Below are 25,884 nucleotides of genomic sequence, written 5' to 3'. Positions count from 1 at the left end.
GTGATTGTCGAGGGAGTTGGTGATGTCGGTCTGTGGTCCTTCTTTTTCGATCAAAGTCAGCCCTGGGAGGGAGAGAGCGAGGTTTCTGTGTGTGCGGTCCCGTGATTGGCCCGCTTACCGGAGTAGCGCTAACCCTGAAGTAGCATGTTTATCCGCCCGGAACAACCGTCATCGGAAGTATGCCGTATCTGGTTTAGCGCCCTTGCCAAGCCCTGCCGCTCCGGTAACCGCGGGTGATCCTTGTTTGTTTACTCTTTCACTGTTGTTGACCTGACATATCTCTGGCAGTTGGGCGCCTGGATCCGTTGCTTGTGCAAAAAAAAAGAGACATCTCCACCATACCTAGTGCAAGGTTGTTTCGTCTTCTCTACTCACTTCCATATTACATATACCTGGAGTCTCGGGCCTCATTTCTACTTTGTCTGGACGGAAGAATACCCGGACTATCGCTATCTACCTGCTTGTCCCCTTTTTTTTTACTTCCTTCGGTTGTCTGGGTATAGTGGGATGGTACTTGGTCGTGCCGAACCTATACCTGAGAGAATCTTGTTTATTTGCTCTTTTTTCAACGAACGTTACGATTTTTAAGTGATCACGATCCATCATCATGCAGTCAAGTGATAGAGAAGATAGTCGAGACCGCGAGCTGGTCCTCAGACATCAACATGCCACTTCCGAGTCCAGAAGCTTGATCCCAATGTATGTCCTCGCGCATTGCGCATTGCTTGTCTCACGATATGCATATGTCTATTAACGGTGCGAGATGGCTAACGATCTATTGTGAACTGCAGGTGGGATAGCGCAGACCCGTGTAGAGCTCCACCCCCTCTACCGCTGAACCCAGGAGGCCCTAACAGCCCCGTTACTCGACCAAATGCCTCTGCTACAGTTCAAGCTGCTGCCGCAGCACTGGCGGAGAAGAGTCAGGAATCGACTCCGAGCTCTTATACGGTCAACCCTATGCCATTGAAGCCTCCTTCTCCTGAGAAGTCTTTGATAAAAGGCCAATATCATAAGCGGATGCAGTCACTCCAGAATGTGACCAACAGCAACGAGTTCGCTTCTTACCTTGAACGCCGTGCGTCCCCAGAGAAGTTTAGACGTAACAGCATATTCGACCGGGACGACAAGAGCAATGACACCACCCCAACCAGGGGAGGAGTCGAAACTACTCCAAACCGTGAATCGCCCACCCAAGCTCGTGTGTCAAGCAGATACCTGACCAAGCCTATCCTCGGGGAGAACACTCCTCCATCCGCTACGATGCTGGCATTGCGGGATATGCAGATTCCAATGGACTTGGCTTTACCTATGGAGACTCCTAGGCCGGCGACGACGACGACCACGACCCCAGTAAAATCTGAGAAACCGACCAGGGCACCAGAGAGCTTTGATGGCCTATCGGCCCAGATCATTAGCTTAACTAAGATTGCTACCTCCCTGCAGCAGGAGATGAGCCAACTGAGCCGTCGAAGCAAGGACAATGCCACGGATCTAATCAGCCTCAAAGCTGCAACAAACGCTAGAGACGAGGATATTCGAAAGAGTCTCAAGGATCTGTCAGCCAATCTCTCTTCTAAAATGTTCGATCAAGACCCACATACCACCACCCCAAGGGGAACGCCATATATACACCCAGCTACCGGTGGGTTTATGCTCGATAGCAAGGCACATGAATCGTCTCCAAGCTCGAGGAAGAGCTTTTCTGCTCCCCGGATGTCAAGCCCCAGTAGCTTTGCAGCAGCTTTGGAAAGAGATCTCGCCACTTCCCCAGGTCCTATATCCGACGGGTCAGCTAGCATAGCACTATTGGAAAAGGTGCTGCGTGAAATGGCCACGAAGGAAGGGCAGGAGAAACTCTTGACCCTGATGGAAGATGTTCAAGCACGGCCAACCGAAAAGGACAATGCAATGACTACGATGCTTTCAGAGATTCTCAACCTTGTAAAGGAGAACTCTGGGAGCCGTGCGCTGATCCGTTCCAGGGGTGATATGGGTAACCAGCTCTTCGGCGACAAGCCCCAGGCCCCTGACTTTGGACAAGGCACTCGATCTGGTCCTATGGGTTCCGAGTCTCCAACACCCCGACGCAATACCCCAGATTTCAGCGCAAGTGTTGCCCTGCAGCCATCTAGCCCTCTAACGGAAGACATGATGGCCATTCTCAAGCGCGTCAAACATAGCGTTGCAGAAGGCGGAGGCATTACTAGCGAAGTCAAAGCCCTTGTTCGTGAGCTCCGCGGCGAGGTTTTGGGCATGGGCCGGGACCTTGCACGGAAACTGGAGGAAACCCAGGCTAATAGATCAATTGACGATCGAGGATCGCTAGGGCCTGGAAAGGAGGAGATCGAGCAGATCGTTGAATCTGCCTTGGGCGACCTGAGGCAACAAATGGAGCAGATCATCCAGGAAAGCCGTCACAACTCCGAATCTTCGGCTCTTGCACGATCCACAGTTGACAGCCAGGAGGTTTATATGGTTGTGAAAAGGGCCATTGACGAGATGCCTCTGCCCCAACCGCAGCTCCCTGCACCACCGGAGCACGAACCTGGCATACAACGAGATGAAATTCTAGAAGCCGTCAGGGAAGCCTGGGAGACCTATAAGCCAGAAATTGAACTCCAGAACTTTGGCCTCGAACGGGATGAGATCTTGGAATGTCTTACTGAGGGGTTGAAAGCCTACCTACCACAAAAGGAACCAGTGGATCCAGAGGCAGTCTACCAACAAGTCCTCGATGCCGTTCATAACGGGCTAGAGAATTTCACTCCTCCCCGTGTTGAGCCCGATATTTCCAGCATCCGTGAGGAAGTCGTCAGCGCGGTTAGAGAATGCCTGGAAAGTATCGAATGGCCTGCTCCACCTGTCATTGAACGGGAGGACTCGATAAGACGAGACGACGTCCTTACCGCTGTACAAGAAGGGCTCTCCTTCCAGGAAATCCTCAAACGAGATGATGTCCTGAGTGCCGTACAAGAAGGGCTTACGTTCCAAGAAACCCTCAAACGCGATGATGTCTTGAGTGCTGTACATGAAGGACTCGCTTTCCAAGAACCCCTCAAGAGGGATGATGTCTTCGGTGCTGTGCAGGAAGGGTTATCATCACTTCAAGAGCCCATTAAACGAGATGACGTACTGAGCGCTGTGCAGGAGGCTCTCGCATACCAGGAACCCATCAAAAGAGATGATATTTTGAGTGCTGTACAGGAAGCATTCTCATTCCAGGAGCCCATTAAACGCGACGATGTTTTGAGCGCCGTTCAGGAAGGACTCGCAAGCCAGGAGGTGCAGCCACGAGAAATCGAATTCAATCGCGATGACATCTTCGAGGCTTTGAGACTCGGAATTGATGATGCTTCTGGTACTCTGACAAGTAACCTTGGAGAACAGCTCATCGAACACCTCCACGGTATGATCCTTGAAATGAAGGATGAGTTCAAGGAATATTCTGCCGCAAACGGCAGAGACACTGAACAAGTGCTGGACGCAACGAAAGATGGGCTCGAGGTTCTCCGAGGACAAATCGAATGCTACGTTGATCGTGCAGCCGATGTAACTGGAAAGGACGAAATCATTGATACGGTCAAGGACGGATTCCGTTTGCTTCAATCCGACGTCGAGAAGTGCATCCGCGAATCTACAGAGCGAAACCCCTCAGATACCGTCGAGCTACTCGATGCCATGGAGAAGGAATTCGAGCATCTTCGACAGACCCTAAGTAGTTTGCTCATCCGATCCAACACTGCCTCCGATAAGGACGAGATCCTCGACGCCATTCGAGAAATAAGCGAAAGCGAAGCCTTGAAGAACAATACCAACGCTTCGTCCGACAAGGATGAGATCCTGAACGCTATCCGAGAGATAAGCGAAAGCGAAGGATTGAAAAACAATAATTCTGAGCTTGCCGATATGGTTAAACAGGAACTCGAACATCTTCGACAGACCTTCTCTATGGCCCTGGTGAGGCCTGATTCATCCTTAGACAAGGACGAGCTTTTATCTGCGTTCAGGGAACATCTTCAAGAAGCCCTTGACGAGCAAAATCAACGGAAGGATGGGAACGAGAGCATGGTGTCGAACACCAATGAACTCCTCGATGCTTTCCATGACGGCGTCGAACAACTTCGGTCTGAAATCGATAAGCTCCACGATAGGCCAGTTGAATCTAATGCGAACGAAGAACTTTTGGAGAATCTTCGAGACGAAATTGCCGGGCTAAAGGCTGGCATGGATCGATTGGTTGAGTCTCATAAGGACATGGAGGAAGCTAGCACTACTCGAGGCGGAGAAATGATGTTGGCCGGCGAAAGTTCCATTGGTGGTGATATCGACGGCTTGAAAGCCCTTGTCACCCAACTTCAGACCAAAGTAGAAGCTATCGACATCAACCCAGTTGTCCCGGAAAGAGAGAGTGATCCGGATATCGTTAAGAAGGGCGACCTGTTTGAAGTCCTCGAAGCTATCCGAGAGGTCCACGGATCTGTCAACGAAGCAGCTGCCAACAACACCGCTCCCCGCGAGATTATAGAAAACGAGTCGGATGTCGTTAAGAAGAGCGACCTATTTGAAGTCCTGGAAGCCATCAGAGAGGTTCACGGATCTGTCAACGAAGCAGCTGCTAACAACACCAGTTCCCGCGAAATTATAGAGGATGACCCGGATGTCATTAAGAAAGGTGACATATTTGAAGTCCTGGAAGCCATTAAAGAGGTTCATGGATCTGTCAACGAAGTCGCTGCCAACAACAATGCTACCCGTGATCTCCCAGAGGAGGGTGCGCCTTCAGTCAGCAAAGAAGAAATTGACGCACTCCAGACTCTTTTGCAAGAAATGAAGACTCAGTTAGACGAAATCACTCCTTCTGCGAGCGCAACATGGGTCACTGCTGAGAAGGTCGAAGCCCTAGAGACACTGGCAAAAGAGACCAAGGAGACCATGAGCGTGTTTGCTACTCATATTGAGATAGAGGGCCCAAGCAAGGAGGACATCACAAACCTCGAAGGCATTATGAAGGACATTTGGGTGGTCGTCGAAGAAATCAAAACCGCCCAGGCTGCTGAACCCGAGGAGAAAGAGGACCCTGAAAAGGTGGTGAAGAGCGATGTTCAGACCTTGGAGACACTTCTCTTCGAACTAAAAGCGCAAATCGAAGAACTTGTTCTACCTGATGTTGAAACCTTGCCGACAAAGGACGACATTGCTAACCTCGCTACCGCTGTCACTGAATTCAAGGAGAAGATGGACGCTGAGAATGAACTCACGGCCCAAGCCTTTGAAGCACGAAAGGTTGAGCATGGCGGCCTTGCCGAAAAGATCGAGGAAGCAAAGCTCTTCATCGTTGACTTTAGGGAGGACTTCAAAACCAAGCTCGCTGAAAGCGACGGAACTATGGGTGATATGAAGACATTGCTCGAATGTTTGAACGACTCCACCGAATCATTCGCCAAAGCCGACAACATCAAGGAACTTTCAGAGCTCATCAAACGCGAATCTGAGCGATCTCATGGAGACCGAGAGGCTGCCAAGCTCGAAGAAGAGGAGCGAGGTGTGGCTATACTAGCTAAAATCGAGGAGCAACAAGGTAGTCTGAAGTCAGATATCGAGGCCGAGATTGACAAGAAATTCCAGGAAGTCATTGCCAAGTATGAAGATGCACAGCTACTCGCTGATGCTAAATTCACCGCGGCAGAAGAACGAGACGTGCAAAACCTGGACGTGTTAGTGAGCACCAAGGCCATCGCCGAAGACCTTAAACTAGTTATAGGAGGAATGGGTGAAAGTCTGACTGAAGCCTGCGAGAGAATGAACGACGACGCAAAGACCTTCTTCGGCCGAGTTGACGAGTCATTTGTCAAAGTTGATAATCTACATGAAGACGTGAAGGCGCAACACGAGGATATGAAGACTCAGTTCGAAAGAGCGGTTGCAGCTACCGACCGCATTGAGAGTCAAATCTCCCAGACACACCCCGAGCTCCTCAGTTCGATCAAAGAGATCCTTGCCGTCGTTGGCCAGCACTATGAGCACTCTCAACAGTCCACCAGAGACTTGAAGACGAACCTCTCCGCTCTACCAAATGTCATTACACCACTTCTCCCTGCGCTTCTACCCCCTCCCCCAGAGGTCAAGGAGCCGGAATTCGAAAAATACGATGACACGTTGATGCACGAGAAGCTTGATACTATCATCTCTCATGCTTCCAACACCGACAGCTCCACAGCACAGATGGATAAGCTCAATGCACTTCAGGAACAACTCAATGCAACTGCCCGAGAAGTCAGTGAAATGATGGCCTCTCAATCCAAGAAGGCCATCCTAGATTACGAGGACAAGAAGGAAGAGGCCATGGAAACCGCCCTTGCCTTGGAAAGACGTCTCGCGCAGAAGGAGTGTGTAGAAGCCGAGGTTGCATCTCTGAGAGAGGAGAAGGAGAGACTTATGCAAAACATCCGGGAGTTGCGACAAGAAGAGAGTGATCTTTCGAGAAACAAGATCAAGTTGACCAAGGAGGTTGCTGGCATGGAAACCGCTTTGCGTATCCGACAAGAAGAAGTGCACCTCATGGAGGATCGTGCTGAGGAACTTGAGAGGAGAATCGTTGAGGGAGTCTTGGATCATGCTCGAAGTCAACTTGTGAGCCGCCATTCAGGATCAGACCGCATGAGCTTGAAGCGCGTCCCAAGCTCAGCCAGCACTGCGACTCGCCAGACGAATGCTAGTACAGCTAAGGCCAGCAGTATCCTCGGAAGCAGTGTCGGTATGGCTCTGAAGCGAAGATCTAACAAACGAGCCAACGGATCCTCTGTGGGCAACGCAAAGAACGAACGACGAATCCTCAGTCTAAGCAATGTCTCAGGTAACCGCGGAACTGGAGAGCGGCTATCAGTGCCGTACAGCGGTTCTCACGGCGGATTAGCCAGTCTGAAGCGTAGCCATTCGGTCAAGACCAACCAAGGCTACCGACGACAGTCCTGCGATACTCGACTGCTCGGTTCTAACAAGGAGAACGAGGCGTTCCAAGAGGAAGAGGAGAGCCTGAGCGAGGCAGAAAGTGACACTGGAACTGAGAGAAGAACAAGCTACACAGGTACATATGCCGATAGCGTTTCTTATGTTACTGGAAGCACCCTATCTACAGACCGTAGAACCAGTTACTGTTCTACTAACGCAAATGGGTCAGTCGCAGCAGAGTCTGAGTCGTGGCAGGAGCCCAGCGAGTACAGCCATGCAACCGACGAGGAGGATGACGATGAGACGCAATCTGAAGTGACTGACAAGGCAGAAACGGAGGACCACAACTCCAGCCTGCTCGAGTCCGAGGAAGAAACGACGGGAGACGAGGAGGAGGAAGAAGGAGATGAAGAGCCTACCTTGCACGCTCTTGACGCGAAACGTGGCGATATGGTGCTGTTCCACCAGCCCAGTGACAGCGGAGTTGGTATGACTACATCGTGATATCGAGACGTGAAAAATATAGAAAAAAAGAAAAGAAGTGCGGAGTGCAACTGGCAGTGCCTTGATGAGTTATGACATGTTTGTTTCTTGAGCGCTTTCTTGACCATTTTCCTTTGTATTTTCCTTGTGTGTTTCTGTGTTAGTTGTGTTATTTCGGTTAGGGGCAGCCTGTATAGCAAGTAGTTAATATACCTCTTCGTCTCTACTTCTCTTCTTATACCTTCTCTTCTTATATCTTCTTATATCTTCCTCTCGTAGTTATAAGATGTCGTCTCTCCTTCCTAATTAGGCCATCTTGAACCTTCCCCTTTCTGGATGCGTATCATGCGATTATCCAAATGCGTTGGGATTCACGTGATAAAAGTAACCCGAAAGGGACTAGCGCCATCTTCAGCATCCCCAACGGGCCAAGGCGGTCACCCGCATCCGGTCATGCCGAGGCTGGCAGAAAAAAAAAAGTCCCGGAGCGCGCGCGCATGGGCCACACGGCGCGGTCAGGCACGCGAGTCACCATCCCGGACATATTACATTTATCCGTTTAGCGACTCCTAGGCTTCAGCTTCATCTTCACCTCCTGATACTCCCTTATACCCGAGCCGACAGACCTATATAAACACCTATATCTCCTGCCCTGGCTTCCTGCTGTTCTGAGCGCGGCTCTATGGACAGCAGCTAGCACGCAGGCCTCCGCTCCGTCATCCTACAGGCCCGCTTCTCCAGACCTAGATCTAGATAGATATCTGCCTATCCCCACGCCACGATGCTCGACCCTATACCTCCCCCGCGATGGCTTCAGGATCTGGTTACGCCGATGGCAGAGCGCTGGTCTCTGCCGACGCTGCCGTATCACGTCCACGAAATCATCCTCTCCTTCGCCCTGTACCAGTTCATCCAGTCCGTCGTCGGACCCATGCTCTCTACCTGGCTCTTCCCAAAGATCTATCCTAGCTTCAACAGGCGCACGAAGCTTGGCTGGGATATCCATGTCGTCTCTCTCACACAGAGCACTCTCATCTCCGTCTTGGCGTTGTGGGTGACGTTTGCAGACGAGGAGCGCAGGAGCATGACGCCCGTTGAGCGCGTGTATGGGTATTCGGGGGCCTGTGGCTTGATACAGGCCATGGCGACGGGATACTTCCTGTGGGATCTGATTATCAGTGTCAGACATGTCAATGTGTTTGGTGTCGGCATGCTGTTCCATGCGATTAGCGCAGTGCTGGTGTTTAGCTTGGGATATGTAAGTCATTACCTTTATTCTAGGAAGTATGAAGTCAGCTCTAACGTGGGAACAGAGACCATTCGTCAACTACTATGCGCCGACATTCATCCTATATGAGCTCTCCACCACCTTCCTCAACTTCCACTGGTTTTTCGATAAACTGGGCATGACCGGCTGCCGCGCCCAATGGTACAATGGAATGGTCCTCCTCTCGGTCTTCTTCTCCTGTCGCCTCATTTGGGGCTCATACAACTCATTCTACGTATTCTGGGACATCTACAGGGCTTTCCAGGCGACCAGCAAATCTGCCCAACTTAGCACCGCGGAGTTTCACTCCCTAGTCTTCAGCCCCAGGAACACGACCATGTGCCTAGACGACAACTGCATTAGGGCAAACGCCGAGATCTCTCAGTTCGCCCACTTCTCGGCAACCGGTATTCCACCCTGGCTTGCATTCACTTACCTAGGTAGCAACACGGTCCTCAACACTCTCAACTGGTACTGGTTCTCAAAGATGATCGATGCGGTGCTCAAGCGGTTCAGAGGCGAGGACATTGCGCCTGGAGAAAAGACTGCCGCACCAGAGTCTATCGAAGGAGACGCAAGTGCTATTGTCCTTGAAGCAGCTGCTACACTTGAACAACAAGAAGACGCTATTATTACCGGTAACCTGGCGAATGACTCCAAGACCTCAACTACTACACAATCAATTCCTATGAATGGCGAATCTAGCGCTCGGAGACGGAAGGCATAGACAGGCGTCTTACGGTTGGATAGTAATTTGGTTTAATCTTTACCTTTTTTTTTGAGAACCTATTCTCCCCTCGTTCCATGATTGACGAATGCATTTACATCTTGCCTTGATCTAATATTTTGCCATAGCATTGATTGTTTTATATTCCTCCCTCTCTTTGCTGGTATGACGTCACGTTCGCTTTTGTGTTTTCTTGTGGATGCATTCCTTGCATGTTATGATTGTTAGATGACTTGATCTGTAGATTTTGTACGTGAGCTTTATGCTGTCCTTGTGGTTGTCACGCTTCCAGGTTTGGGACACTATACTTTCTTTCCCCTAGTTAATTCTTATTCTTAGTGATATTATTATCAGTGAAACAAATATTATTACTATTATTAAAAACGGTTGATGTAAACTAACTTTGAGTCTTGTGACATTTATCTAGATATCGGAGCACATAGAAGTACTGTAAGAGTAAGGACAACTTGATTCTCTTACTTATTAATTGGCTTGTAAAGATATTATACAAAAGGACAAAAAGACAAGGCTAGAAATGGGTATTTTCTACATATCAACTTCTATCTTGTTGCACGAGGCGGCTTTGCAAGCATATACCGCACAGATTCCCTCGCAACAGCCGTATCCCACGCACTATCCTCTCCTCCACGTCTAAACTCCATACCCTTATCACCCTGTCCTGGCCGTGGCGTTTCTCCAAGCACAGTCTCCAAGTCTCGTCTCTGACTGTTTATCCATCGTTGCATAAAATTTGCTGGGTCCTTACTCATTGCAGTATAAAATGAGTGTTTTGCCTTCGAATGGTGCAGTGCCTGTACTGCGAGAGCTACCTGGTCGTCTAGACTAGACACATGGCGGAGCATGGCAGGGAACTCCGGAGAAGCAGTTAGGGAGATAAGTTTGGCGCGTAGAGGGTCATCAATTGCAACGCGGATGTCGTAGATCGTGGGTTTGGGGTCCTTTTGGAATTCGGGGTCTACACGGATGGTGTATGGTAGTTTGATGGGCTCAAGAGTTGCAGTGTGTGTTGCGGTGCTTTCTGGGATGGCGGGAAAGTACATCTTCTCACAACCGAAGATCTATGATAGAGTATATAGGTTAGCCCTGCGCGTTTTACACCGTAACAATGTTAGAAAACTTACAGCTCTCAAACGGTCATCACATTGGATTGTGCGTTTTTCTTCACTTTCTTGTAATCCTGAAGCTTTGACGTATTCCCATATTCCGGCCACTATGCCGGCTCGCGTGTCTTTATCAACATCAAGGATAGCAGCCAGCTCCTTGCTCAATTGGAATCGTTCAGGTGTTTCGTCTCTCACGAGGTTTATGGTCACGTTTAGGTTAACTTCTGCAGCTCGGGAGAATTCGAGCGTGTCGAAATCGGCACTCGCTGGTAGCGCTGCAGCATTGGCCGGTACATCTGGTTTATTCCAGGTGATCGTGGCCAAATCCGCGACACCATTTTCAGTCGGTTTATCAAAGTCGACAGTTATAGTTTTGAAAAATTGAGAAAATCTCTTTCGTTGTGGTTTTGGCTTGCTGGTCTTTGCGCTTGATGTATCCTCCTCCATCGCGTCAGGGTCGCGCTCCCGGTTTTCAGTCTCTTCCTCTTCATCACTATCGTCAGGAATGGTCGGGTCGACGTTGTCGTCGAGCAACCGCCCTTCGATTTTGACCTTGTACCGTCCTGCGCCCAACTTCGTACCCATAGCTTCGTCGGAATTGGAGTCCTGCTGTTGCCATGGCTGGCTCTCGACCGTGTTGGATACCCATATTCTCATCGTCCGGAATCTCTTCACGTTTTTATTGACGGAATCATAGATATCAAGCCTCTTCCTGATCATAGACGCGTCCAACCGCTTCTCGACATCTCGTAGCCGCTTGTATTGTTGCGCCACGTCTCCAATCACAATATCTTCAACATTATCTGGCAGATTCTTGTCCGTCGGCTTTCGACTCCGCCTTACAGCAGCTTCAACTGGGTTGGGCGCATGGCGCTGGCCGAGCATCTGCGGGTTTTGCATCGCTTGCGCTGGGTTATGTTGCATTGGCATACCTACGGGCTCAAGGGTCAGGAAATTTCTGTATCGCGAGGGCTATACCGACAGTTCCAAGATGGCACGAGCAAGGATTGTCATAGTTATTAATAAGAGTATGTAAGACACTCACCAGGGACAGGACCGTGTCGGCGTGGCGTGGCTGGAGATCGGTAAGTGGCCTGTTGTGGATAGCCACGATAATTGGGCTGCTGCATCGGAGCATTCATCTTGGCGGTCAATGGAGAGTCGCCAATATAAACTACCTATTAAAGCCGGCCTAAACGGTGAGAGCGGACGGGATTCGTAGATGTGCTGGCTTGGTGGATGCTGGCTGGGAGGTAAACGAGCCGCATATCGCGATGGAGAAAGCTGTAAGGATCATTTTTATGATATCCTGCACGTGACCTCACTTCGTAAACACTCTCGTCCACAATAAAACCATAGCTCATGGCCTACCATATGTAGACTAAAATGCGGAGTACAAAACACGATATAGTGTCAATTGTTCATTGCTCTATCTGGATATACGCCGTACATGATGCGAAAATAATGGGGGAGACCGAATGATATTGCGGAGTACAGTATTCGCGCCACTAAAAGTCACACCATGATAGAGGCTGTAAACACGGTCTTTTCACGAATCATAAGGCTACTCTAGTAAAGAAGCTTTGTTAGTGTACAGAAGATCTACCACTGTGCTGAGTCTGTCGATGGTCTCAAGCGCAGCATCGTATCCCTTGTCCCTCTCCGCCTCGTCGAAGATGATCAAGCAGCCGGCACCTTGGTCAAGAACGCCGATTATCACTTTATCAAGGATCATTTGCGACAGCTTCTTCTCAACCTGCTGCGTATCCAAACCCACTATCTTTGCAATATGGGCAATCTCTACCCGGCTGAAAGGTTCAATGACCTTGATCAGGTTCTGCTCCAACATGGCATCGTAGAGCCTTCGGAGATGGTTTCGGATGAAGACATCACTGCCGAGCTCATATCTGTAGTCGGACAAGGCTTTCTCGTATTCCTCCAACGATCGGTTCGAGTGTGCACGGGCAACAGCCTTCATGGCTTCTAGGCTTGTGCCAGCATATCGAATTGCGTGTTTGGAGGCCAGCAAGGTATTGACATCGTTCCCCAGGTTCAACATTATTTTGCATAGGAGCATGTACTGTAGGGCAGAGGTAGCCTTGCTGGCATCCTCCTGGGCGTGGTAACCCTCAAGAGCTTCAATAAAGTAGGAGAACGCGGTATTGAAATCCTTATCCTCGGCATGTAGCATTCCACTCTGCATATCCAAGCCAGCCTGCAGTAGAGGTGGGGTGTAGACGGATGCTGCTGATGTTCGAGCTGAAGTTAATGCAGCGCGGGCCTTTGGCTGGTTACCAAGGGCATGGTAAACGCGAGACTCCAGCAGCTGAACCTCCACAAGCACAAGTTTATCATCCAGGCGCTTAAGTTCGCGGAGAAGCGAGTTGATTAGGGTAAGGGCATCATAGTACGTTTGCTTCTGCATGTATATCACAACAAGCCTGGTCTCGAGATTCTGTCGGAGAAATGATCGTCGTTCAGATACGGCCCATTCTATACACGATTTGATGACGGCAATCTGAATGTCGAGTGTGTTTGGGATATCGGTGAAGTAGTCGAGGAGCTGGCGGACTTTAAAAAAGAATATCAGTCGGGGGAACTTCATTTAACCATATAAAGCCTATTAACGTACCCAACTTCGCTGACTTGGCCTTTGCAAATGAGGAGAATGAGGATCTGCTTGTTTTGAGTAGCTCCGCGAGCTCGTTCGGTTTCTTCTGATCTCGATAAAGCTTCCCCAGGCCTAGTAAAGCAACTTCATACTCTCTAGATGCGGCCTCGCTGGATCCCGGGCCTTCAGCAATCACCTCCTGGTATATCTTCTGGGCTTTGGCTGGGCTCGTCTTCGCTGCTGCCTCTGCTTCCGCGAGCCGTCCAGCTTCATTGGGGGCTGGCGCCATGGTAATCAAGAGTAGGGAGTATAGAGCAGCTCGCTAATTAAAAGGAAAGAATGCTAGTATACCAGCACTCAGCTTCACCCTCTCGGTTTATCGTAGGTATCAGTGTTGAGGATGCTGATGCGATGCGAGAAGTGAGTCTGCAGCTGGCAGCTTGCTTGTTTGGGCGAAGCTGCTCGACGTAGGCCGGAACATCGTTTTCCCGCTGTCGGTGGGTTTTTGGTTATCAAAAAAAGAAGAAGCTGCAAAAGTAAAAAAAGATTTCGAGGTTTTGAAGATGTCCGCCAGCAGGTAACAATCACACAATGGTAAGTGAAGCGCTCGGCGAAATTATTGGATACTGGTTCTAACTATGTCTGTTTAGAAAATTAAAGCTCTTTCTCGGTCTGCTGCTATGCAGCAGACTCCAGGAACCAATGTTCAAAGAGTACAACGAAACATTGACCCGTCCCAGCACCCATTCGAACGGGCACGCGAGTATACAAGGGCTCTTAATGCAGTCAAGATGGAGAGGATGTTCGCCGCTCCATTTATCGCACAGCTTGGCAACGGACATGTCGACGGTGTTTACAGCATGGCAAAGGATCCAATTTCCCTCGAAAGATTCGCAAGTGGGAGTGGAGATGGTGTTGTAAAAATCTGGGATTTGACTACACGCGACGAAATCTGGCATGCTCAAGCGCATGAAAATATTGTGAAGGGGATGTGCTGGACCTCTGACAGGAAACTTCTCTCATGCGCCAGTGACAAAACCATCAAGCTCTTCGATCCATACAACACCCCCTCTGAATCTTCTCCGCTCGCAACATACCTGGGCCAGGGCGCATTTACTGGCGTATCACACCACGAAACACATCCATCATTCGCCGCGTCTTCTTCCGTGATATCCATCTATGATCTTTCTAGGCCGTCATCTACACCCTCAGAGACCCTCCATTGGCCAACAAGCACAGACACTATTACGTCTCTAGCCTTCAACCGTACCGAGACCTCTATACTTGGGTCCACCGCAACTGACCGATCTATCGTAATGTACGATCTACGCACTTCATCGCCAGTTTCCAAGGTGATACTGAAGCTCGCTTCAAATGCAATTTCCTGGAATCCCATGGAGGCATTCAACTTTGCCGTCGCGAATGAAGACCACAACGTATATATATTCGATATGAGGAAGATGGACCGCGCCTTGAACGTTCTTAAAGATCACGTTGCAGCTGTGATGGACGTTGAATTTAGTCCAACTGGGGAGGAGCTCATATCCGCATCGTATGATCGTACTATCAGACTATGGAACCGGGAGAAGGGTCATTCGAGGGACGTATACCATACAAAGCGCATGCAACGGTAAGCCATTCCAAAAAAGAAAAAAAAAATCTCGCTTTACATTCCTAATCAACTAATTATTTTTCCTTCAGAGTATTCTCTGCAAAATTCACTCCTGACAACAACTATGTCCTGTCTGGTTCTGATGATGGCAATATCCGACTCTGGCGCGCAAATGCTTCCTCCAGGAGCGGTATTAAGAGTGCGAAGGAGCGCCAAAAGCTCCAGTATGATGATGCGCTGAAACGCCGATATGCACACATGCCTGAAATTCGTCGCATTAAACGCCATCGACACCTGCCTAAAGCTATAAAGAAAGCGGGAGAGATTAAGGGTGAAGAGATAAAGGCACTGAAGAGACGAGAAGAAAATGTGAGGAAGAACAGCAAGGGGGTGAAGCCACGACGAAGTGAGAGAGAGAAGATGGTCTTGGTGACAGAACAATAATCGTCGAAGGCGAAACAGATGCACGCTTTGAAAAAAGATTCCTTAGGCCGTACTGCATCATGATTTCATGCCGCAGATATCCACTCAGCTGGCATCACTATCATCTTCATATTCAGAACTGCTGCTCGATAGCGGCATTTCTTCCTCCTGCCTATTATCCGTCGAGGCTGAGAATGTCGATTTACCAATGGCTGCATCGACCCCGCTTAGGAATCTCGCAAATCTCTGGATAGATGCTGGAAGTATGGCGTACAGGTCCACGAACAAAGCATAAGCCGGCATTCTAATCACTCCGCCCTCCCCGCTATCGATCATCGACACTATTTCCCGTGCAACCTGGACCGGCTCTAAGACTGGAGCCCAGAAACTACTCGGTGTTTCTACACCTTCAAATAAAGGTGTTGCGATTTGGCCAGTTTCGACGAGGATGGTTTTTATTTTCTTGGAGGCTTTCAACTGTCGTATTTCCGCATCCACCGTTTTGTGTACTGCCACCATGGCGGCCTTTGAGGCGACATAGTCTGACAGACCAGCTGCGGTAAGGTGGCTTAAGACAGAGCTCACCGTGATGATTGTCCCGCCTGTCCGAGAGGACAACATCCCTGGGAGGAATGTTTTCAGCGCATGGAAGTAGGAGAGGAGATTGGTGTTAAGAGTTGTGTCGATGGCCTGTTCCGAGAGGAAGAGTAAAGGAAGCCCGTTGATGGCAGTCGCCACACAGTTTACCAATATAGATGGCCTCCCAAGCTATATCCGTAGACGCTCTAGTTAGCCATCTCCCCCTGAAACCAATCGGTAAACTTGGGTATAACTAGGAAAGAAAATAAAATATTTGATAACATACGTCCTTTGCTATTTTCCGGGCTACCTTATCAACCTGCTCCTTGCTGCCCATGTCGCACCTATAGTATTCTATGCTTGGGAATTCATCCCATCTCACATATCCCACATTATCGGCCGGGTCTTTTACATCCAAGACCGCAACACTCACCCCGCGCATTCCATATGTTTCTGCTATAGCCAGCCCGAGTCCACTGGCACCGCCTGTAACCACAACAACCTCCCTTTTGAAATCAACATTGCGGGGTAGGCCATAGGCTATTCGGTTGTTTATATATGATAACACAAAGAAGGAGCTCAGGAAAGTAGCGTATGCTGCAGTTATGATAAAGGACGGGTGGGAGTATGGCGTCGCCTGAGCGACTAGACAGAGAGGTATCAGCCAGGCAATAAACGGGTGAAGAACAGTCTTCTGTAGGACCTTCACGAGGATGTCAAATGTTATTGGCGGGTTATTTGATCTCGAGGCTGGTGCCCTTATACGGGCGGCCTCTTTTGTAGAGGGCATCACTATGATAAGAAATCGTGGGTATCTTGCTATACAAAATATATGTCCCGCTCTTGGGTATGGACCACCCTATTAATGTTCCAAAAATATGTCATAAAAATAATTCTTAAATCGCAATATGGGCTGTTCTGCGGAATGTCCGGCAGAGTGGCGTGGCTTTTTACTTGGAGATGTGTTAAAGTCGCGATATAAATATTCGAATAAATAATAAGCGCCAGCAAGACAAGACCCAGTCGGGTTTAGCGCTCTACTTTCAACGTCACCAAAAAAACCAAGTTGACCAGCTCAAGGAAAGACAAATGATATTCTACTGGTCTATTACTACCACTCAGTATTGATAAACATAATGGTATAACATGTTTTCATAGGGGAGACTAATCTCGCCCTGCTGGACTGATGGTTGCCAGGATCAAGATGATTCTTGAATTCCACTACAATCACCCAATCTATCACTCGTCAACCCTGCTTTTCCAGGCACACTGTATCCAGCCTCTGCCTGACGTTGATACGAGACTTGACGCAAACGGACGGCTTCACATGGAGTTAATCGCAGCTTTACAATTTCGTTAGCAAGCAGAGTTTATCAAATACCCGATATCAATTCGAACTCACATATATCTCTCCTCCGACGGCATGCAAAAACATAGCTATCCAGAGTGCCATCCCAAAACTCAAGCCAAGAGCAGCTGACACATTCTCATCGTCGCCATTGAAATCTGCGGCAACAATTGCCTGCTGCTGCACGTTCGACCTGTCGTAAAAGGCGGAGCAACTCGGGTATTTGCTTAACGTCTTGTTTCGGCCGATGGTATAATCTATTTTATCGCAAGGCCAAACTGCATGATACCCACCTATTGTTGTCATTACCGACGCGGCTATAGCGAAGATGAACCTGTTGGTGATGATAGCTCCCATCTAACATTTCCAGGTTAGATGTGGCGCCTCTCGCAGACTCTCTATAGAGGACTCACATAAACAAATGTCCGGATCATCCATGCCCTGTGCTGATCAATCTGAAGCCTTTTGATGTTATAATATGCGAGTCCAATTCCGGCCGTGGTCATCAGGACTAGAGTCCCTGTGGCCCCCTGTGTCTCCAAACCACCACCGAATGCCCGTCGAGCTATCATGAGAGCTCCAACATTCGCAATGAGCACTAGAAATATAATCAAGTACCCGGCAATGCGATGCCACAAGAGAAATTTGTATCGAATGATGGGTACGAATTGAAAGCAGGCTAAAAATGAGGCAGCTTCAGGTGCAGATCGTTCTCTTGAGTTAGCGTATAACATAGAAATCGCAGCTCTACAGGCAGGTAAGTGGTGTGCCAGTAGCCATACTTACGCAAAATACACCCAAGGTGAAGGATTATGCCAACATGGTACCGGGTTTGACCAAGGTAATAAAAACACTCTCCCGGAGCAGCATTCCCTTTCTTGCAAAAGACGCCAGTGATATTGATGTATTGGAACCTTGCTAAGGTAAATCCCATGAATGCCCCTGCGAAAATGAAAACTAAATTGATGTCAGCCAACAAGCAAACCTTTGGATACGTATTTTAATATAGGGTCATGGATACTAACACAGGATGAAGTTATATCCTTTTGAAAACCCAACATGTCGATATATCTTCCTAAAGACCAACTTGGCAGTGCTACCTATCTCCGTCATTTTGAAGATGGTATCTAAAGTAGTATGTGAGATGCAGCTTTTCCAGGTTATAAGCTTGGGCTGGTTGCTTTACAGTGACAAAGCTCCTTCTCCCTGGTGCCTTTCCAGCGACTTTATAGCTAGATCCCTTTCTTAGATTAACATTGGAGATATGGATGCACAATCCATGGCTACCTCATTTCACCAGCTCCCTAACTACTTCTAGTCACCGTTTGCGCGTCATACAATGGCGCGACGTAATGGCCAACGTGGTTTCGCTTAAACTGAACCTCTACCAGGCTAGAAACATGAAATACGGAGTATGAGTTTCTATTTTTATAATTGGGGATTTGCTATCATCGATCCACGATCATGTGACCCCCTGGCGCAATAGATTTCCTAAAAGGGGATAAGTGACTTCGTATACAACTGACGACGCAGCGCAATCAAGAGCTGCATCTGTTCTTGTGGCCATATAAATGTGGGAAAGATGGAGCAAAATTTTCCGTTTGGTAGGCCTGCCAAAGGGACATGGACGTGCATTTTACTCTTTATCGAAAACTAAAGCAATATGCCAAAGATATCCGAGGGCTGCAATACCTGCCGGAGACGGAAGAAGGGGGTGAGCATTCCACAAGATCCGGAGTTCTATATCAAAAATTGGTGGACTGACCCAGAATGGTAGTGTGACCTGCAGCGACCTACCTGCGGCCAGTGCAAGAAATTAGAGATACCTTGCGAGGGTTATATGCGGCCGCTCAAGTTTATTTATGCATCCCAGCGAGTCCGTACGAGAGACGACGTGCAAACAAGTTCTTACAGAACTCCAAATTCCGGTAATGCATTACCATACCGGGGACCTGCCACTAACAATGCTATTGGGCCAGCATTAACGAGCCTCGCAGCTCTGCAAAATTCAGTTATTGCTGATTCATGTTCTGGGTTGTTTTTGAACCTCTTTTTGGGAAATGCTAGCCTCAGTTCAAGATCATTAAACGAATCTTGCTTCACTGGCTGGATGGGTGCGACTTCTCAGCTTAGCGACGTAAACCCAACGCTGCGCAATGCGTTGCTTGCTCTGGGACTAGCCAGGGTTGGCAAACTGTCCCATGATTCCAGAATTGTGCACAAGAGCCAGCAATTCTACTCCTCCGCACTAAATCAGCTATACCAGGGCATCGGGAAAAACCCAGAACATTTGGATGACGAGTCCCTTGCAGGGGTAATGTACTTAAGTCTTTACGAGGTCCTACTCCCGTATCACCCTTGCGCTATTACTTCTTCTATGTACTAAATATATCAATTAGGTTATTGAAGGCTCCCCCTTGAGAGGCCTTGGCTGGGCAAGCCATACTGACGGTGCCACACGATTAATGAAGCTACGACCTTACTCACCGGAGTGGACAAATTTCAGGAAGAAGTTATTTCTTGGACTGCGTTTCTTTGCTGTAAGTGGTAAATGATATTTCATTCAGACGGTGGCCGAGTTAGGTGAACATCATTAACCATAACGTCAAACAGGTAATACGTGCCATTGGTTTCCGACAACCGTCCTTTCTTGCGAGCCCTGAGTGGATAAATTTACCTTGGCTACCAACTGGAAACCAACACAGTCACCGATTAATCTGTCTATTAGCTTTGGTTCCATCGATTCTAAGGGATATCGATCTGATTCGAGACGACCATTCATCCCACAATTCGTCCAAAATCAAAGAGGTTTCTACGAAATGCAGCAGTCTATTGAACAAACTCCGACTATGGAATGCTTTGTTTCAAAGCGAAAGGGAGGGATTGCCTTATTGGGATATGCCCTCTGCACTTGCAGCCGGTCGTGGAAGGGAATTTGCTAGCGGACACCCTGTGTTCTCAACCTACCTTCATTTTCCCGACATTGAAACTGCCCATCTACAGATGCTCTATTGGACAGCTCAATTGCTGATCTGCAATAATCTTTGGTTGGTATATCGATTCTTGGAGAGCCAGGAGGTTCAACCATCACGCGACCAGAGTAAGTCACTATTTAATTTACCTCGAGATGACAGTAGTGATCCTGAAGGTAGGCAGCGGCATTGCATGCCTGAATTGCCTATAACCACGGCTGATCTTTACACAATTGCTATCAATATTGCCCGCTCACTGGAATATTTTCTTAATCCAGAGTTAATGGCCATCGGAGTAACCATTTTTGTTTTCCCTGTTACCATTTCTCTGGGCTATTTTCAATACTTTGACCTTTCCGAGGCAGCATGGTTTCGTATTGTATATGATCATATTCTATTGTCCTCTGGGATAGACGTGGGTGGGTTTCTGGAGGCTGTCGCAAGTGAGAATTCACTTCATCTTGTTAGAAGCTAGGTATTTACATTATTTGGAGTGAAGGACATAGAGTTATACACACATTGAGAAATATTACTTACGTTGATACGAAGTACAAGATGTCAGAGGGCGTAATAATGCTGCCTGGCTTCCCCTGCTTGATTGAAACTCCACCTTCGTCGAGCATAAATACAACATCATCACAATCAAAACACACTCTTTGAATGTTATAAGACCAGAAACCCTCGACAACTACGAATAACAGTCAGCGGAATAAATCTTACAAGCGTTACTTAGCTAAAGGGCGACATAGGAGTCGTAAGCATGGCGGCATTCTCAAACTCAGCTTGGAAAATCATCCCGCAGTTTTGCAGTATCTCCATCCCCCAGACTATCAAATTTTACACCGAATCCCTCCACTTTACTCTTGGGGGTACGCATCCGGATGACGAGAATAGCATCCCTATCTTCTGCTCAGTGGCCATCGGCAAAAAGGCCGACGCGAACATCTACTTCTTTAAGACGAAGCTGCCATCCTCAACCAACGAACGCGGAAGTGAAGATACTGAGCGCGTTTTTCATCACTCATCGGCAATGATCGCACTGGGGACTACTGAGCTGGATGAATATTATGATATTTTGACCAAGGAGGGGACAGTTAAAATCACCAGGCCTATCGAAGATCAACCATGGGGCTACCGACAATTCACTGTGGAGGATCCCGACGGCAACAAGCTTACCTTTTTCAAGTTTTTGGAGGGCGGAAATCCGGGCACTGAATAAGTAGCTTTTAAAATCAATTAGCTATAGGATATGATTTCAGTCTTATATTTCTGTCTCTTTCATGGGTTACTATCAAGTTGATATTCATTGAGCGCCTTATCGATAACAAGGAATAGTCACGTGTTAACTAATATATAGAATCCTAGAACCTTAATTTCTCAAAGCTCAAAAAAAAAAGTCCGAAAATTTCAAGAACTAGATAGAAATATCAGCGCCGACATCATGCCCCGTGAGAAGCAAAAAAGAGGCCGTCGGGCGGAAAAATCGAAGCGAAAACGAGAAGATGAAGAAGCCGAGCCCGATTCGCCAAAACGGCAACGAACTGCAAACGAAGAAGAAAACCAAGTGATAGCCGGAGCCGATTACATCCCTCTCGATACCCGTGATAATGAGCAGGAGCAGGAGCAGGAGCAGGGACATGGACAGGAGCAGGAAGATGATACTCCCTTCTACGGACTACTCGATACCGAGGAGCAAGAGTATTTCTCGAAAGCAAGTCAGACATTGGAGCTCAACTCGTTTGAGGATGACGATGATAAACGACTATTCATTGAAAGTGTCTACGAGGAAGCCAAGGGGAAGGAATTGAAAATTGCCTGCAGTCAGTCATGCTCTAGACTCATGGAAAAATTGATTGGGATGTCGACTCCAGTACAAGTAAAGGCCCTATTCGAGAAGTTTACGGGTCACTTTCTACACCTTGTCCAGCACCGCTTTGCTAGCCATTGTTGCGAGTGCCTGTTTATTCGTGCCGCTCCCATTGTGACCTCCGAGATAGAGAAGCCAAAGGATAAAAAGAAAAAGGTCAAATTAACCAACAATGAAGATGGGGATATGGAACAAGAAGGGTCGCAGACTCAAAAGTCCGCTACGGATTTGTTCTTGGGAGTAATCTCAGAACTACAAGGGAATTGGGGATACCTTCTTACGGAATCCTTTGCATCACACACTATCAGGGTTCTACTACTGATATTGGCCGGAGAACCTCTCGCTGATCAATCCAATGCGAGGGTACTCGCTAGTCGAAAAAAGGAAAATTTAGATTCTATAACAGTAGCTACTCAGTCAGAACAGTCTGTGCGTGAAAATAGGGAGGTCCCTGTGGAATTCAATAAGACATTGAAAAAGATGATAACAGATCTGAGTGCCGGTTTGAATTCCACTTACCTTCAGGCACTTGCAACCCACCCTGTTGGAAGCCCCGTTCTACAAGTTGTTCTATCAATAGAGCTTGGTCATATAGGAAAAGAGAAAATTAAAGACACAAACTCTGTTTTCCGGAGGCTTATACCAGATGACACGCTTGAAACCAAAGAGGAGGGCGTGGACTTTTTAAATGGCCTGTTTTACGACCCTGTTGGATCCCGTCTACTGGAAACGATTGTCCGAGTTGCACCGGGAAAGTTCTTCAAAACGTTCTACAAGCAAATCGTTCGTGAAAGAATTGGCTCTTTGGCACGAAATGAAATAGCATCCTATGTGGTCATTAAAGTCCTGGAGAGAGTGAGCAAAGAAGATCTTCAATCTGCCATAGAAAGCATACTTCCTGAGATACCCTCGCTGGTTCAGCGGTCTCGGCTTAACGTGATCAAGACATTGATAGACCGATCAACTGTTAGAGGAGCTGACACTACTTCCCTTGCAAAGGCACTGGAATCCGCTTATGGTGACGATAGTGTGGTACGTCTTAGGACACTACTTCTTGGGGTTGACACTGAGAACCAGACCACCGAGGATACCACGAAACCAAAGGCCAGCGCTTCCCCTCAACATCTTCACGGATCACTACTAGCACAATCTATGCTACAAGCACCTGGAGCCCTCACATTGATGATACAAAGCGGCTTTATCGCCGCACCGTCAGAGACGATAATGGAAATTGCGAAGCACTCAACAGCATCACGCGCTCTGCAGGAAGCCCTTAAATGCTCCAAATCAAACACTCAGTTCCGTCGACAATTCCTGCCGCGCTTTTACGGACAGATGAGCGAATTGGCTTTAGATAGCAGCGGTTCCCACGTCGCTGACGCCCTCTGGAACGCGACCACCGACCTGATCTTTATCAAACAAAGATTGGCGCAGGAGCTAGAGAACAACGAATCGGCTCTACGCGATTCGTTCCTGGGGAGGGCAGTATGGAGGAATTGGTCTATGGATTTGTATAAGCGGAAACGGGGCGAATGGATGTCCAGAGCAAAGGGGCAGGATAGCACCATGTCAGCGTCAACTGCCGATTTGAGCGCCGCGCCGGCAAAGAGCAAGCTGGACTTAGCCAGGGCACGATATGCGGCTAGAGCCGAGCAGCAGGAGAAGCCAGACAGCAGGGAGCAAGGCTCTCGCGGCAAGAAGCAGACCATGTCGGCGCCGAACGACCTTCTGAAAGCGCAGTAAAAACCGCAGCCTGTGACGTCACTCCATGTTTATCTTTACGTAATTACGATGACAAATTTCTTTGGCTGGACTTGACTCACGTGATATCACCCTAGATATAGTAATCCAGTTTCAAACGTTTATATATTAGAGCGTTTCCACGTTGAAGCAACATTCTCGCAATGTTTCCGTCCATTGTTTGAAACAAGTTTCCTTTTTCTTTTAGAAATTACAGCAGGATGGAGCGGCCTGAAGAAGTGCGGAAGGTGAGTCTCTCTGTCTCTTCTACTCTTAGCTGAGCAGGAAGCTTATGGCAAATTCCTGCGTTGTAATCATTTATTCGAATAGCGTTAAATTACTGGAGTAATCGGCTAAAGACATACTAGGTCTTAACTTCGGTCCAGGAGCGCGTTGTTGGGTTTGTTGAACAAGCCGATCGCGCTGCCGTGGAGTCAGGGCAAGGAGACGATGAATCTCGACCCAAGATATTGAACTTCAAGAAACCGGAAGAGCTCAAAGCAGTATTTGAACAAGATTTGACAGCTTCGGGTCAAGGACATGATGGTCTCGTTCGAATTGTAAATAACCTTCTAAAGTATTCTGTCAATACCTGGCAGCAGGGATTTCTTGACAAGTTATACTCAACCCCTAACGCCCCTGGCCTAGCGGCAGAGTTGCTTCTCGGGACATTGAATGCCAACGTGCACGTCTATCAGTCAGCTCCGGCGTTAACGGTTATCGAAAAGTTAACTACACGGCGGCTGGCCGAACTTTTTGGCCTAACTGGACCTAATGCTGGCGGAATATCTGTGCAGGGGGGTTCTGCCTCGAACACTACGGCAATTGTTGTAGCAAGGAACACTTTATTCCCTGAAACCAAGAAGGAGGGAACTGGCGACCATCGATTTGTCCTATTTACGAGCGCCCATGGCCATTACAGCATTGAGAAGGCGGCACAGATGATTGGTCTAGGAAGCAATGCAGTTTGGAGTGTGCCGGTCGACAACGAAGGACGAATGATTCCACAAATGCTCGAAGAAGAGATCCAGAAGGCAAAGGATGCGGGTAAAACTCCACTTTTCGTCAATGCCACTGCTGGAACAACCGTTCTAGGAACATTTGATCCTTTCACAGAAATTGCAGAGATTTGCCGCAAGCATAAAATCTGGTTCCATATCGACGGAGCCTGGGGTGGTGCTTTCATCTTCTCTAACCGTCAGAAACACAAGCTCGAAGGCTCACACCTGGCTGATAGCATTGCCATAAACCCTCATAAGATGCTTGGAGTACCATTGACCTGCTCTTTTCTCCTGGGTGCGGATATGACTCAATTTCACAGCTCAAACACCCTTCCAGCAGGGTACCTGTTCCATAACGATGTGTCTGCAGGCTCCGAGGTATGGGACCTGGGTGATTTGACCTTGCAATGCGGACGCCGAGGCGACGCCCTGAAGATGTTCCTCAACTGGAATTATCTTGGCTCAGCAGGTTATGAGGAGCGAATTGACTCCGCTAGTGACGTTGCTGTGCACCTCTGCAATCTCATCTCAGAATCCCCGGATCTAATTCTACTCAGCACGAACCCGCCACCATGTTTCCAAATATGCTTCTTCTACGCGCCTTTCAAACAGATGGTTTACCATACCGATAAATTGGTAGACGGCCGCAAACCTGATGAAGCCGAGCGAGGGAAGCTCAATGGGGAGATCACTGAAATCATCGCCCAGGACTTGATCCAGCAGGGGTTCATGGTCGATTATGCACCACCTGCCGCGGCTCAAGTGGAAGGCGATGGTCAATACCTCAGATGTGTTGTGAACCTTCGAACTACGAAAGAGACAGTAGAACGCCTTGTTACTGTAGTCTTAGAGCTAGGTGCCAAAGCAGTCAGGCAGCAACGTGGTCTAGAGTTGAACTCGACTTTTGCGAACCCCAACCAGGCTCCAGCGCCTGGTCAACGGCCAAAAAACCCTCTAGAAATGGGTCACGGCCCCCAAGCAACTGCTGCATCAGATTTCGTTCTTTGAAGTCTTTTGTTAAACGGATAACGTTCGATGTGCTTTCTAAAAGGTTTCAGCGCCCTCTTATTACTTGTGTATATAAGATATGTGGATTATAGAATATAAATAAAAGGATCCCTCAGACATATGACTGTTAATACTGAAGTTTGGAGGACACATTCGGAGGTTATATTTCAT

At 48.3% G+C, this 25,884-nt stretch overlaps 9 protein-coding genes across 9 annotated transcripts; 6 read left to right on the top strand and 3 right to left on the bottom strand.

The window, feature by feature from the left end:
• Window positions 1-607: 607 nt before the first annotated feature.
• Window positions 608-7,455, top strand: GIQ15_01000 (uncharacterized protein; the record flags this gene model as incomplete). The annotated part of the gene is made up of 2 exons (XM_033548417.1): window positions 608-699; window positions 792-7,455. 2 exons carry the CDS (start codon window positions 608-610, stop codon window positions 7,453-7,455), a joined length of 6,756 nt encoding a protein of 2,251 aa, XP_033409368.1.
• Window positions 7,456-8,215: 760 nt separating this feature from the next.
• On the top strand, window positions 8,216-9,428 carry GIQ15_00999 (DUF887 domain-containing protein; the record flags this gene model as incomplete). Its single annotated transcript, XM_033548416.1, has 2 exons — window positions 8,216-8,692; window positions 8,748-9,428. The coding sequence occupies 2 exons, from the start codon at window positions 8,216-8,218 to the stop codon at window positions 9,426-9,428; spliced, it is 1,158 nt and encodes a 385-aa protein (XP_033409367.1).
• A 560-nt stretch (window positions 9,429-9,988) lies between these two features.
• On the bottom strand, window positions 9,989-11,452 carry GIQ15_00998 (uncharacterized protein; the record flags this gene model as incomplete). The annotated part of the gene is made up of 2 exons (XM_033548415.1): window positions 9,989-10,507; window positions 10,571-11,452. 2 exons carry the CDS (start codon window positions 11,450-11,452, stop codon window positions 9,989-9,991), a joined length of 1,401 nt encoding a protein of 466 aa, XP_033409366.1.
• A 664-nt stretch (window positions 11,453-12,116) lies between these two features.
• GIQ15_00997 (26S proteasome non-ATPase regulatory subunit 11) lies at window positions 12,117-13,452 on the bottom strand (the record flags this gene model as incomplete). The annotated part of the gene is made up of 2 exons (XM_033548414.1): window positions 12,117-13,123; window positions 13,185-13,452. The coding sequence occupies 2 exons, from the start codon at window positions 13,450-13,452 to the stop codon at window positions 12,117-12,119; spliced, it is 1,275 nt and encodes a 424-aa protein (XP_033409365.1).
• Window positions 13,453-13,754: 302 nt separating this feature from the next.
• GIQ15_00996 (U3 small nucleolar RNA associated protein) lies at window positions 13,755-15,219 on the top strand (the record flags this gene model as incomplete). Its single annotated transcript, XM_033548413.1, has 3 exons — window positions 13,755-13,757; window positions 13,814-14,793; window positions 14,865-15,219. 3 exons carry the CDS (start codon window positions 13,755-13,757, stop codon window positions 15,217-15,219), a joined length of 1,338 nt encoding a protein of 445 aa, XP_033409364.1.
• An 84-nt stretch (window positions 15,220-15,303) lies between these two features.
• On the bottom strand, window positions 15,304-16,567 carry GIQ15_00995 (uncharacterized protein; the record flags this gene model as incomplete). The annotated part of the gene is made up of 2 exons (XM_033548412.1): window positions 15,304-15,966; window positions 16,064-16,567. The coding sequence occupies 2 exons, from the start codon at window positions 16,565-16,567 to the stop codon at window positions 15,304-15,306; spliced, it is 1,167 nt and encodes a 388-aa protein (XP_033409363.1).
• A 4,290-nt stretch (window positions 16,568-20,857) lies between these two features.
• GIQ15_00994 (glyoxalase family protein) lies at window positions 20,858-21,316 on the top strand (the record flags this gene model as incomplete). Its single annotated transcript, XM_033548411.1, has 1 exon — window positions 20,858-21,316. The coding sequence occupies one exon, from the start codon at window positions 20,858-20,860 to the stop codon at window positions 21,314-21,316; it is 459 nt and encodes a 152-aa protein (XP_033409362.1).
• A 222-nt stretch (window positions 21,317-21,538) lies between these two features.
• On the top strand, window positions 21,539-23,707 carry GIQ15_00993 (glutamate decarboxylase 1; the record flags this gene model as incomplete). The annotated part of the gene is made up of 1 exon (XM_033548410.1): window positions 21,539-23,707. One exon carries the CDS (start codon window positions 21,539-21,541, stop codon window positions 23,705-23,707), a length of 2,169 nt encoding a protein of 722 aa, XP_033409361.1.
• Window positions 23,708-23,925: 218 nt separating this feature from the next.
• On the top strand, window positions 23,926-25,713 carry GIQ15_00992 (uncharacterized protein; the record flags this gene model as incomplete). Its single annotated transcript, XM_033548409.1, has 2 exons — window positions 23,926-23,952; window positions 24,091-25,713. 2 exons carry the CDS (start codon window positions 23,926-23,928, stop codon window positions 25,711-25,713), a joined length of 1,650 nt encoding a protein of 549 aa, XP_033409360.1.
• Window positions 25,714-25,884: the final 171 nt, after the last annotated feature.

The sequence above is a fragment of the Arthroderma uncinatum genome, assembly GCF_011692745.1.
Source record: "Arthroderma uncinatum strain CBS 119779 chromosome Unknown scaffold1, whole genome shotgun sequence".
Taxonomy (NCBI): domain Eukaryota; kingdom Fungi; phylum Ascomycota; class Eurotiomycetes; order Onygenales; family Arthrodermataceae; genus Arthroderma; species Arthroderma uncinatum.
Note: the sequence above shows the minus strand (reverse complement) of the source record. Positions and strands in the feature narration are given on the sequence as shown.